The following is a 12,483-nucleotide window of genomic DNA, read 5'->3' on the forward strand; positions in this document are numbered from 1 at the left end:
GTAGCTTGTTGATTTATGATGTTGCACTGGTTGACTTTCTGGAAAGGTGCAATTTCACTTCACATGTATTGCAAATATTAAATGGCCGTTTTTCTGAAAGACCCATGTTATTCTAGGTACCATTAGGAACTGAATGTAGATGGAGGCGTCTATTTTTAATATTTCAGTAGTAAACTTCAGTTTTAACTAAATTTAGACATTTACCCATGTTTAGGAACTGAATGCAAAAGGAGAAATCTATTTTGAATATTTTAATAGCAATATTGAACATTTCAGTAATAACTAAATTAATTTCTTTCTTTTTTTGTATGTACCATATCCAAACATCACATTAAGAAAGCACTGCCTTCAGAATATAAGGTTTTACTGTAGTAAAAGTCACTGTACTGATTCCCAATATTCTTTATACCATAGAAGAGAGTGGAGTCTCCCTGCTGCAACTTATTGGAAGCGCTCTGCCTAAAGAGATCTCCCAGGTTCCAGGTCCAAATAGACAAACCGCTTACCTCTTCACAAAGGATACCAACATGGGGCAGATGGCACGTGCCCACCTTCCTACTCATTTCTACCGAGACTTCTCTCTTGTCTTCCACTTGAAGCCCACCTCTGATGATTCTGGGGTCCTCTTCTCCATCACCGACTCCAATCAAAACATCATGTATGTGGGGGTCAAGCTCTCAGCTGTGAAGGATGGCAAAAGGAAAGTTATTTTTTATTACACAGAGCCTGATTCCGATAGATCTCAAGAGGTGGCCAGGTTTGAGGTGGCACACCAGCCTCTAAAGTGGAGCCGCTTCTCTCTGGCAGTTAATATGGACCAAGTGTCTTTCTACGACGACTGTGATACTGAGCCCAAGGTGGTAAAGTTTGAGCGCTCACCTGATGACTTGGAGCTGGAGACAAACTCCAGAATCTTTGTTGGACAAAGTGGAGCTGATGACCCAGACAAATATCAAGTATGTCCTGTGTATCACTGAAAGTGCTATATTTGTCATTTTTTTCTCAAATATACAAAGGGTCATCCCTGAGATGTGGACAACAAATGTTGACCTGGACCTTTTGTTGCCTTTCTATCTGTCTCTGTCTGTTTGTCTTTCTGTCAAATTATTAATTGATCAGTTGATCGTCCCAGACAAATTTGGTCTAGTTACTGTCTGGTCAACATATGTAATATACAGTATGGTCTAGCAATTTATCCATCCATCCTTCCTTCCAGAAAGACACTTATATTCATATGCAACCACAGTTCATATGTTGGCTGATGTTGATGTTGGATCTGTCTTTTTTTAGGGAATGATCTCAGAGTTAAGAGTGGTTGGAAACCCGCGGGCTGCAGAGCGTCATTGTGATGAAGCTGATGATGATGACTATGATGTAAGCTGCATATAAACTTGAGACTGTCATTCTTACATTTAGAGAGAGGGTCTTTTTTTTACTTTTTGCAACTAATTGATTGTTTATAGTTCACAGACAGGACTGACTTTTTTGGCTTACTAACTATGATGTGGTAAAATGGTGGTAATGCCGTTTTTTCAATATTTGCAGGGTTCTGGAGACAATGGAAGTGGAATAGAGGACGAAGAGTATATAGAACATAATTTAGTAGGTATTTTTGGACATTAGTTAATGTATTTATCTGACAAAAATACAGTGTTCTATCAAACCCCTCTTGCACATGTTTTGTAGTAAATGTGCTTCAAGTATATCAATTAGCTTTTTGGTAAGCTGTTTTTGTGACCCTTTGGTGAACATTAATGCAACCTTGTAGTTTCTCTTAACATTACCATATACAGAAAAAAAAATCAGATATAGTTTTTAATTTATTTCAGAAAATACAAAACATATATTGCTAATGTAGTTTTTAAAGTCTTAGTTATTCATTTATATTCCCTCATATTTATATATTCAAATTGAGCTTTTAACAATAATGTGTTTTGAGATTAGAAATATATTTCTTTGCCCCTTTACATTTACAAAAGTACATTTTGTAAAAAAAAAAATGTGAAAAAAATCTTTCCATTTGAAGGTTTAAACAAAATGTGTTTAACTTAAAATATTTTCTAAAGCCAAACTGTCATGGGTGGTAGTATAGAAGTAGTGCACAAAAACAAAGGGCGATAGTCTTTAATTCATAAATCTTACAGGGAAACAGAGAGAACGCATCTCAACATTAACACAGACAGGACGGAACTGATCAGAACACAGGGCTTAAATACACTGGGACTAATGAGTTGATTAATGAGATAAAATGTGAATGGGACACACTAGGAAACTGGGTCAAAGCACAGGAAAACAGAACTAAAACACAACATATATGTAACACACTGTTTGCTTAGAAATAGAATATATATATATCACATAACGGTGGCTCCAACCCCCCCACTATGTCCATTTCCAAAGCTCCCATACATGTATGAATAGGTGCGACACAAACATATTCTACATCATTCCTTTTTTTTTTCTTTTTTCAATATAGAAATAACAAGTGCAATATAGAAATAACACTAACAACATGTAACACGTGCTCCCATCTATTATAAACAATGTGCGTCATAAACAATCTGTGTTACAAAGTCTTTGAACCTTGACTTAGGCTTGGACACTCTTCCTGGTCGAGTGACAACCAGTGGAGCTGGATCCTCCTGCCTGGAACTCTGTGTTTTGTGGTGACAGCATGTTACATCCATTTTTTTTAAATGTCATGTGGCACTGCAGCACATGGCCTTGCTTGGGGTTCTGGAGAGATCATGGGCACGGACGTGGTAGGACAGTAGGATTAATTTACTTGTAGAAGGTGACGGCGGTTCCTTAGATAAGTCTTACCATGAGATATAACAATACCATGACAATATAGCTGTTAGGTTGGTGGGCATTTCCAGAAACCGTGGCCAGTTTGTCAAACCCACAGGTCGTCTCCATGCGTACCGTCTGCCCAGGCTCCAGAAGATTTGTCATGGCTTATCTTTCTTTGGGAGGAGACTGGTGGCTAGTCATATGACTAAGGAAGCATAAATAGTTGTTGCAGCAACAGATGGTGAGATTAGTATGGTTCTGAAGTTGTGCTCGACGTGCAGCCTCTGTACCCTTTCATAGAGGCTGACTTGAGAAGTTTTGCACTCTGTTTGGGAAGCGGGTCAAACATTTATTGCTGTAGTAAGCCCATTGAAGGTACTACAGCAATAAATGTTGGCTGCACATCGAGCACAACTTCAGAACCATACCAATCTCACCATCTGTAGCTGCAACAACTATTTTTGCTTCCTTAGACATATGACTAGCCACTCGCACCTGAAACTCATTGCTGGCCAGTCTCCTCCCACATTTCCCTTTTGTCTAAGTGCAAACAAAGCAGCCTGAACATTTGTCTCAATTCTCTGTGTGAGCTGGGATGGTACCACGGGGATCAGAGATCTGGTACATCAGGACAGTAGACATTGCACTGGAGAAGGCATGCCATCCCTGGGTGTTTTGTGCAGGTTGAACAAGGCTGCAAAAATGTCAGAACTATCATGTGCACATTTTTCTAGGAGATGCTTTGCAAACCATTGGATCTAGGGTACTTGGGACTGCTTGTGACATGCTGAAAATCCCACTGGTGAGCAAAGTTCTTGAATTCCCTGCAACTGGAGGGGAATCCCATGTACAGCGAATTTATGTTTCAATTTCCTGATCACAGTATTACTGGAAAGGTTTGTAAGAGCATCAAACTCCCACCAGCCAGAGTATGAGTCCACCAAGACCAGTTAATTCTTGCCTGCCCACTCGAATATGTCAGCTGCTGTGATGGACCATGGACTGTCTGGTATCTAGTGAGGTTGCAAAGGTTCTCTCATCTGGTGCTGCTTTAGAACATTGCACAGAGCAAATCTGGAGACCTCCCTTTCAATGTCAATGTATATTGTAGGCCAGAACATGGTTGCACATGCCCGTTGCTTGGTAGACTGAATGCCAGGACGACCTTGATGAAGCTGTGTTAGGTAGAGTTTCTGGAGAGAGTGAGGGATTACATACCTCTGACCACGCACAATCAAGCCATTATCCACTGTCAATTCATCCCTCATAGTGTAACACGGGCAGATGTCATGTGGAACTTCCTTATATGAGCCAGGCCAGCCAGTGAGAATGGTGTCCGTGAGACGTTTGCAGACAGCATCTGCCTGTGTGCTTTGCTTAAGTTCTTCAACCCTTCTGGATGACAGCACCCCTTCCAGGGCTAGCACATCATAGTCCTCAATGGCTTCAGGACTATCTGTGGTGGGGAGGTGTGCACGTGAAAGTGCATACACAACAGAGACAGAGGCTTTCTCAGAATGGTTATGAGGGCCCGATGAACCACAGTCACTGGGCGGCCATAGATATAATCAAGAGTTCTTTCTTTCTTTCTCAATCTGTGCACAGCACGCTTCAGTGTCAGTTAGAGGTCTTGATGCAAATGCAACAGGCCTGCCATCCTGAAGATGTATGACAATGTATGAATTTTGAGAGATAATTGGTCATGCCAAGAAACCTCTGCAAACCATGTTTGTCTTCTGGGATGGTCATTTTTTTCTGGGTCGGGGTTGACACCTTTGTCTGTGAGAAGGTGGCCTACATATGGCACCTCTGAGACCCTGAAGCGACATTTTGTCGGGTTCAGCTGCGTATTGATGGCTCTGACACAGTCTAACACACATTTGAGGCGTTTGTTGTGCTCCTCAACAGAAGAGCCCCAAATCAAGATATCATCCACAACTATTTCACACAAGCTGTCTAGAAAAGAGCTGTTCCATGCATCTCTGAAAGACTTAACTTCCAGTCTTAATGATTCCTCGTCCAGAGGGAACTGCCAAAATCCCCACTTTGCATCCAGAATGCTGAAATCTTTTGCCTGTGGCATATCAGTGATCACTTGCTCTACAGTCTTTAACGGGTGATGAGGCCTCAGGAGAGCCTTATTAAGATGTACAGGGTCTATAAATATACATACTGTACCATCCTTTTTGACAGCAGCTGCCATGGCAGACACCCACAGTGTAGCCTCCTCCACTGGTGAAACATTTTTCCAAGTCTGTTCATCCTTTTCAGCTCTTGTGCAACTTTGTCTTTCATGGCCAGGGGGATCCTTCTGGGGGCACACACAGTAGGATGCACCGATTCATCCAGGCGTAGGTGATATATGAATGGACGCTTACCAACAGTGTACGAAACAAGTCCACATAATCACTCATCTCGGGAGCCTGTTGTTGTACAGCATGTACTTCAGGGGTAATTTGTATGAGATAAAAGCCTAACAGTCTCTTAACATTTCTATCCACTATAGCCCCGTTTCCACCGAAATTACCCAGAACAATTTGTACCAGGAACTTTTTTTACAGGAACTTTTTCCCCCCCAGACCGGCTACTGTCTGCGTTTCCACTGCGGTCTAAAGTACCGTGAAGATTAGGCAAATTAGTCCAGTGATGTAGGACAGAGCGTGACTGCTCCTCCCAGTCACCGAAGGACAGTAATCGTTTTTGCGTGACACTGTCTGCAACAATAACAAGTATGGAGGAGATGCAAGCAGCACTGCTTTTGCTGGTTATATTGGTTTACTAAAGAGGTAATTAACAAAACGGCGGAAAAGAGACGAGCACTAATACTAAAGCGTATTCTGGAAGCTCGTAAAGCTAGATTTAAAATAAGACAACGTATGTTATAATCAGCTATTACGGACATTGATCGTGAGATGGCTAAGACAACGCGCGCCATCGGACAGAAAGAGCAAGACTGATATTTACTGAACGCATAACGAACCTCACAAGACTTTTAAAAATGCCGGTTGAAATAAAATGCAGCATGAGCTCATCCAATCAGCATGTTCAGCAGCCAAGTCTCACCTCCGAAAGTTCCGGAACTTTGAAAAACTACTACCTCGGAAGTAGGGCCTTTTGGAGGGGGAAATATTTACCCGGAACTTAATTCAGACCCTGATTCCTGCGGTTGAAACACACCGAGTACCACCCCAAAGTTCCTAGTTCCTGGGGAAAGTTCCTGCGGTGGAAACGCGGCTTATGTGGAATTGTAGTTTTCCCACTGAAAGAACTAGGGTGGTAGTGCCCAGTGTCTGATTTGTCTGACCACCGTAGGCTATCAGATTTACTCTGTTTGACTGATCAATTTGGGCATTGGGGTCAAAGTACCTGTGGCGAGGTTGGCGAGCGAGAGACGCAGGACGAGCAAGTGAGACTGGTGCGTGATTGAGAATGAGCGTCACCTGCGAGGCACACCGGTCTCGAGTCCTCTCATGAGGGAGCCCAGAGGCATATAAGGACGAGCGACACCAGTGAAGAATGAGAGAGGACCAGGCCTGGACTTTACGTTGTGTTTTGTTTACGTTTTGTTATGTGTGTGTGTGGCAGTCGTCCGTGAGGGGCTTTTACTTTCAGTATGTTTGTTTATTTGATTAAAGTTTCTTTGAATGTTTTCCGGTTCCCGTCTCCTTCTTTCCAAAACCTTGTTACATTGGTGCCGAAACCCGGGAGGAAGGACAGACATGCTGTCAGAGAGCCTTCACTGCTGAGGGGGATCGTGGTGCTGAGGAGTTCGAGCAGCGCGGAAGAAAGAAGACCATGAGTGGCTGCCCGAGGCGGTGGTGCTGGAGCGAGTGCAAACCGGTGGGACGGAGAGCTCGCTGCCGTGCTCCTGGGTCGAGGTGAGGTGGCTGCCGTCCTAGAGGGAGCGGAGGAGTCGCCGACGTTCGCCGTGGGCCGGAGCCAGCTGCCATCCGCCATGTTGGGGAGGAGCAGGGAGCGCGGGACTCGCTGCTGGCTGCCCTCAGCAGGAGGAGCCACCGCCGACCGCCAGGGCACAGAGGAGGATTGAGCCGTCCACCGAGCATCCAGTACCATTGCATGGCACCGCAAGGAAGAGCCTCTCAGCGGGCTGAGGACCGAGAGGCAGTGTGTCAGGGAACCGGGCCTTGTCTCGTCTGTCCATACCCCCAGACGCGGAGATTGGCCAAACAATCTCAAACTGAATAAACAAACAAACTGAAAGTAAAAGCGGCAGCCCCTCACGGACGACTGCCGTGCACACACATAACAAAATGTAAACAAAACACAACGAAAAAGTCCAGGCCTGGTCCTCTCTTATCCTTCACTGGAGTCGCTCGTCCTTATTTGCCTCCGGGCTCCCTCATTAAAGGACTCGAGACCGCTCCTCCCACGTCTCTCGCTCGCCAAACTCGCATTATCACATTCCGTTCTGGCAAACATATCTCATAAAAAAAGTTTATTAACACATCAGGATCCTCTTTGTCCTCACCCTCTTGAAAGGGAAATTACTCATATTTATCTAGTGCATCCGAACCGGCTAAATTGAGGAGAGTGAAAGCCGGAACCTTTTTTGATTTGTCTAACAGTCCTGCTCTGCTGTACATGTCCCATTCCCTCTTTAATTTCAGGCAGTTGTTAGCGATGTCGCCATGAAATATGAGCGGATCTATGCTCCATAGATTTTGAGCCACGATTTATCGGCTGTCCCGCTACTAATACCATGTGAATGTGCACAAAACAGAGGAGTCGTTTGATAATTTTATGATGAACTGGTTTACTGTGTGACCTCCCTAGATTCCGAACACCCGCATCTCCTTCCCTGGTTTCCAGCCCCCACAATGTCCATTTCCAAACATCCGACTCCCATACATATAGGTGCAACACACACATATTCTACAATCAGGAACCAATCAGTGACCACACATTACTCGTACTATAAAAGCATACAATTTATAATAAAATAAAATAACAACAACAACAACATGTGATGTCCACTCCAATGGATGCAACCAGTCTAAAAGGGGATATTGCACTATGGAATTAATTATGTCAGACAAAATTAATTGACATAGCTTTTTATGTAATGTTTAGTAAGGTTTTATCATTACTAAGTATGTATGTATCATAACTAAGTAGCTAAACAACATCTTATATCAATCACACGATATGTCTCTTTAAAAGTTGTCTGTTGTGTTTTGCAGCCCCTGCCTCCACAACCTGCAGTGCTTAAGCCTAAATTGGACACAGATGACCATCAGAGAGAGACAGGTCTGTGAAATTGCAAATTATTCTTATTTTTATTATTATTAATGTAAGACAAGAGGACAAAGAAACTGAAAATGAATTGAACTCAAATTATAGAATGTTTTATGTGTTTGTTTAAAAAATTCAGTGAATTTTTGCTGGAGGTGATGCTTACATGGGGAACTGTTTGTTAGTTGTGTTATCCCTGTTATCTTTGGCATTTCATTTAAAAAAATGTTGGAATCTGTGAGATGTGACCAATATACAATTTTAGCTCACAAAATACAAATTTCCAACAGAATGAAAATGCTGTAGTGCCATCTTGTGGACAATGCAATAGTTGTATCATTAGTTTCATAAGTTTAATTGTACGTATTTACATTACCATTAAACAAATTGGGACCTCTATGATTCTTCCTTTTTTTCTTGAGTCACACCAGAATATTAAAATGATTTCTTAGGGTAATGGTCATTGAAAATAATGCATTACTATCACAGGACAATATATATATATATATATATATATATATATATATATATATATATATATATATATATATATATATATATATATATATATATATATATATATATATATATATATATATATATATATATATATATATATATATATATAATTTTAACAATATATTTAAATAGAAAATTGTTATTTGAAATTGTAATAATATTTCACAAAATTACTGTTTTGACTTTTTTTTTTTATCAGTTTGACTATTTATTTGTTATGCTTGGTGAACATAAGAAATTTCTTTAAAAAAAAATAAATAAATAAAAAAAACTACTCACTGACCCCCCCTGGCTATTCTTATTAATCAGAATATTTTTTATTATGTTTATCATGTTTACATGTTATAAATAACTAACAATTTGCCATAAACAGAAGAAATTCACTGCTAATCCACTATACTGTAGCTATTACTATCATCATTTCATTTAATATTTATTTAGGGATACAGATATGATCAGGGCTTGGTGAAGACCTGATCTTCAGGTCTCTAGATACACCTAGCTAGAAGTTCTAAAAAGCATTTACTAGCTTTTGAATTTATGGAAAATATGTTTATCACATTTTTAAATTACTTTGGCAAAGCTGACACATCAGCTTGTTTGTAAACTTATGAACATATATACATATTAAATATAGTATGCATGAATGAATGAATAAATGAAGGAATGAACTTTTACAAAATGTATAGGTTTTAAAGGCTATTATAATTGATGGTCTTTGACTAAGATGACCCCTCCAGTACTGTTTTCATCAGGTTTCTCTGGCGCTAAAGGAGATAAAGGTGTGAGGGAAGAGAAGAGGGACCAAAGAGACTGGGGTTTCACAGGGCCAAAACGTGACTTGGGAGCTAATGGGACTTCAGTCTCACGCTCCTGCACAAGTGGAACTTGTAGAGAGAAGGTACAATTCTGTTTTAGGTTATTTGATTTTTTTTTATCGAATGTATTAAATTATGTTTAATTAACAAAGTTCAGGAGGGACATACTCAAATTATCACATCCAAATAGCACGAGAGGAGGCATATATATACATAGCCTATTTTCCTCAACAATTTTTCTGCATTTGGCCACACCCAAGTGCTATCATGTCCAAAATCGCGACCACAATCCACAGGGCCAAGGAGCCATCTTCCGCTGCCAAGCCCTCGTCATCATCTCGGGTGCGTCAGCCCATCCGAACGGATCCCCGCACGCCAAGATACCATGGCCTACCCTTATCCCCGCTGGCGATAACTACGTCATTTCTAATTCTCAACCCCTGTCCTTGACTATCGACATCAGGGGTAAACTCTAGCGTGAGGTTGACTTTGTTTTAAATAGGGAAGTGGGAAATAGGGAAGTGGACAATCAACTGATAGCAGTACACTCTCAGCGCCGCAAACATCCATTTTTCATGAAGACAAAATCTAGCTCTACATTCTTCCTCAATTTGCAAACTGGCCAGAATACATCCATTGCTCCTCCCGCTCTTCCAAGCTATTTTCCTCTTACACCCTGAAGGCTTTTCTAATGATGTCATGCCTTTTTATATAGAATAAGTAACAAATCCTGGTAGATGTATGATGATCTGTCTAAGCCTTGTGCGCACATGTCAATCTAGCAATTAATCCAAGTCAAGCGCATGCCAATCGTAAAACACTGCATCTTCATCATGCCGTTAGCGGATCCTGGAAGTCCTATAGCTTTAGCCAAAGATGGTGCACTCATATTATTTATAAATGAGAGAAAATGCAATGCACAATATGGTGAAATAGAGTCCATCACGTCAGTGCAGCTGTGGTTAGAAGCTCCGGTTCCCACAGAAATGTTCTGAGACGCTCACACATCATCGGCTGGTCTAGCAAAAAAAATAAATTGCCCGAAATAGCTACCCGAAGGTGTTGCAAATATGGCCACGGAGTGAACAGACTTTCCTCTAAAAGGATTTTGCTTTAGCCAAGCAGCATGTCATGGCATTCCATAAATATTATCTCAAGATCTACACATTGATTTAATATTGTGCATGTTTCGTTTAAATAGAGATTACCTGCTCTAAATATCAACATGATATTTACTGTGCTTACAATGTTCCACAATGTATTTTCACAAACAACGCTACTGCATATCTCTCTCGGACACGCACACATAGTGAGTCATTTGTAAATAAAGCACGTTTTTCGTTTATTTCGTTTAAGATGGACCACTTGGTTCAGGCTAAATAAACAGGTTCATTTGAAACGCAAATTGCATCTGCACTACAAGCCGGTCGCATGCTATGAAGCTACAAAACTTTGGCTCGCGATTAGAATTTGAAAAAAAAAGCTGTTTTCATAAGGCCATATCACAGCAGTGATTTCTCCACCTGGAAGAGCTCTCTCGCTTGTTAGCCCCTGACCTGCCTTATATTTCCCCAGCAGACCATTTTCCAGTCCCTCATTCCACAAAAAGGTCTCTCCCAGCAATAAATCCATGTATTCCGCCACTGGCCAAGAGTTCAAGAGTTAAATTAGACCCAAGCTTTCCACTTTAGGAAAGCTCACTAAAATCCTGATGAGCTGTTTTTTACTTTTGCATGACCTGTGCACTCTCTTCGTCATTCCTCTCTAGCTTGATCAATACTCATGCCCGCCGTATTCACGCCCCCAATTCCAACTTACTCGCACTGGTTGAGCCCTCCCAACCGAATGGACCGGCTTACCTGTCCAATGCTATAAGCATTCTGTCAAAGTTCCCATTGGATGCTGTAAGAGCCCTTGATGGCCAGACCCAGTTCTATGAGTCCCCTCTACACATGGGTTGGGGTTTACCTGTCCAATGCCCTGAGCTTCAGGTTGCTGTTGTTTGCTGTGTGGGCCCTCCCGGTTGGGCATTTAAATATCACGTACACCCTGTTTGACGACCGGTGGGGCTCACCCATCTAAAAATGTGAGCTGCAGGCTCTCGACGGACTTGTGAGAGCCCGACCTGGCGAGAGACCATGCTTTTCCCCAATTTGATTTACAGCGGAGCTTGTTGGAGCCCTCCCAGTCAAAACGGCCATGTGTTCCCCTTTCGATTGCTTACCCGTCCAATGCTGTGACCATTGAACTCCTGTCAGATGCTGTGTGAGCCATCCTGGTCGGTTCGAATCATGGGCAAGTTCTGAGCTTGGAGCCCTCCCCTCAGACTAGGGTGACCACCTGGTTATTGCTTTGTCGCAGGACATAGATGTGAGTTTGCGGGACAATACGGGACACGTGTGAGAGATTTGCTACTATTATACTATGTAAATAATTATTTACATTAGTTGGAAAACCTATTTGCCATTAAGGTGAATGATAACATGTTTTAAATAGCCAATAATAGGCTTCGTTAATTTTAACCGCCTTGCACTTAATTGGCCCAGGTTTGAGTGACACAATGTCATTTACAGAAACTATTCAGTCTGCTAAATATGCATAATAAACCGAGTAACAGGCTCGTAGGTAAAAATCACATTTTATACAAAAATAAATTTATTTGAGTAGCGACAAATATATTTTCTCTATTCCGGTATTCGTTTTACCAGATTCAGTGCATCTTGAACTTGAATTTTGTTGGATCTGGCATGTTTAATCATGTTCTTATCCAGAATCTAGTTGAAGTCCTGGTTGGTGTAGCTATATTTAATGACTTTCACTCAAATTGCAGGATGGGTAGACACCCTAAGAGAGCATACCCTAAAGCAGGGGTTCTCAACTCTGGCCCTCGAGGACAATAAAATAGAAACCGTTCAAGTAAATAGACTATTACTGTATATTTTTAGTTGGGAGAAGATATGTAATTTTGCATGGTCCTAATCCGGTGTGACGCGACAGGATTCGTTTTTTTTTTCCAATCATGTCTTTTTTGTTTCCCCAGGGTGATCGTGGAGAGAAAGGAATGAAGGTAAACAAAGTCTATTTTAGTGGTACACACACA

At 41.5% G+C, this 12,483-nt stretch overlaps 1 protein-coding gene across 5 annotated transcripts in view; it reads left to right on the forward strand.

The window, feature by feature from the left end:
* The window catches only part of col18a1b (collagen type XVIII alpha 1 chain b), an 83,161-nt gene that overhangs the window by 42,886 nt on the left and 27,792 nt on the right, over positions 1 to 12,483 (forward strand). For all 5 annotated transcript variants that reach the window (XM_079841858.1, XM_079841854.1, XM_079841855.1 and 2 more), the window contains exons 2-7: positions 415 to 956; positions 1,291 to 1,374; positions 1,546 to 1,602; positions 7,995 to 8,061; positions 9,321 to 9,466; positions 12,424 to 12,450. In XM_079841858.1, the coding sequence (XP_079697984.1) occupies positions 415 to 956; positions 1,291 to 1,374; positions 1,546 to 1,602; positions 7,995 to 8,061; positions 9,321 to 9,466; positions 12,424 to 12,450 (923 nt within the window). The remainder of the gene's footprint in view (positions 1 to 414; positions 957 to 1,290; positions 1,375 to 1,545; positions 1,603 to 7,994; positions 8,062 to 9,320; positions 9,467 to 12,423; positions 12,451 to 12,483) is intronic.

This window comes from Gobio gobio, assembly GCF_949357685.1.
Source record: "Gobio gobio genome assembly, chromosome: 17".
NCBI classification, from domain to species: Eukaryota; Metazoa; Chordata; class Actinopteri; order Cypriniformes; family Gobionidae; genus Gobio; species Gobio gobio.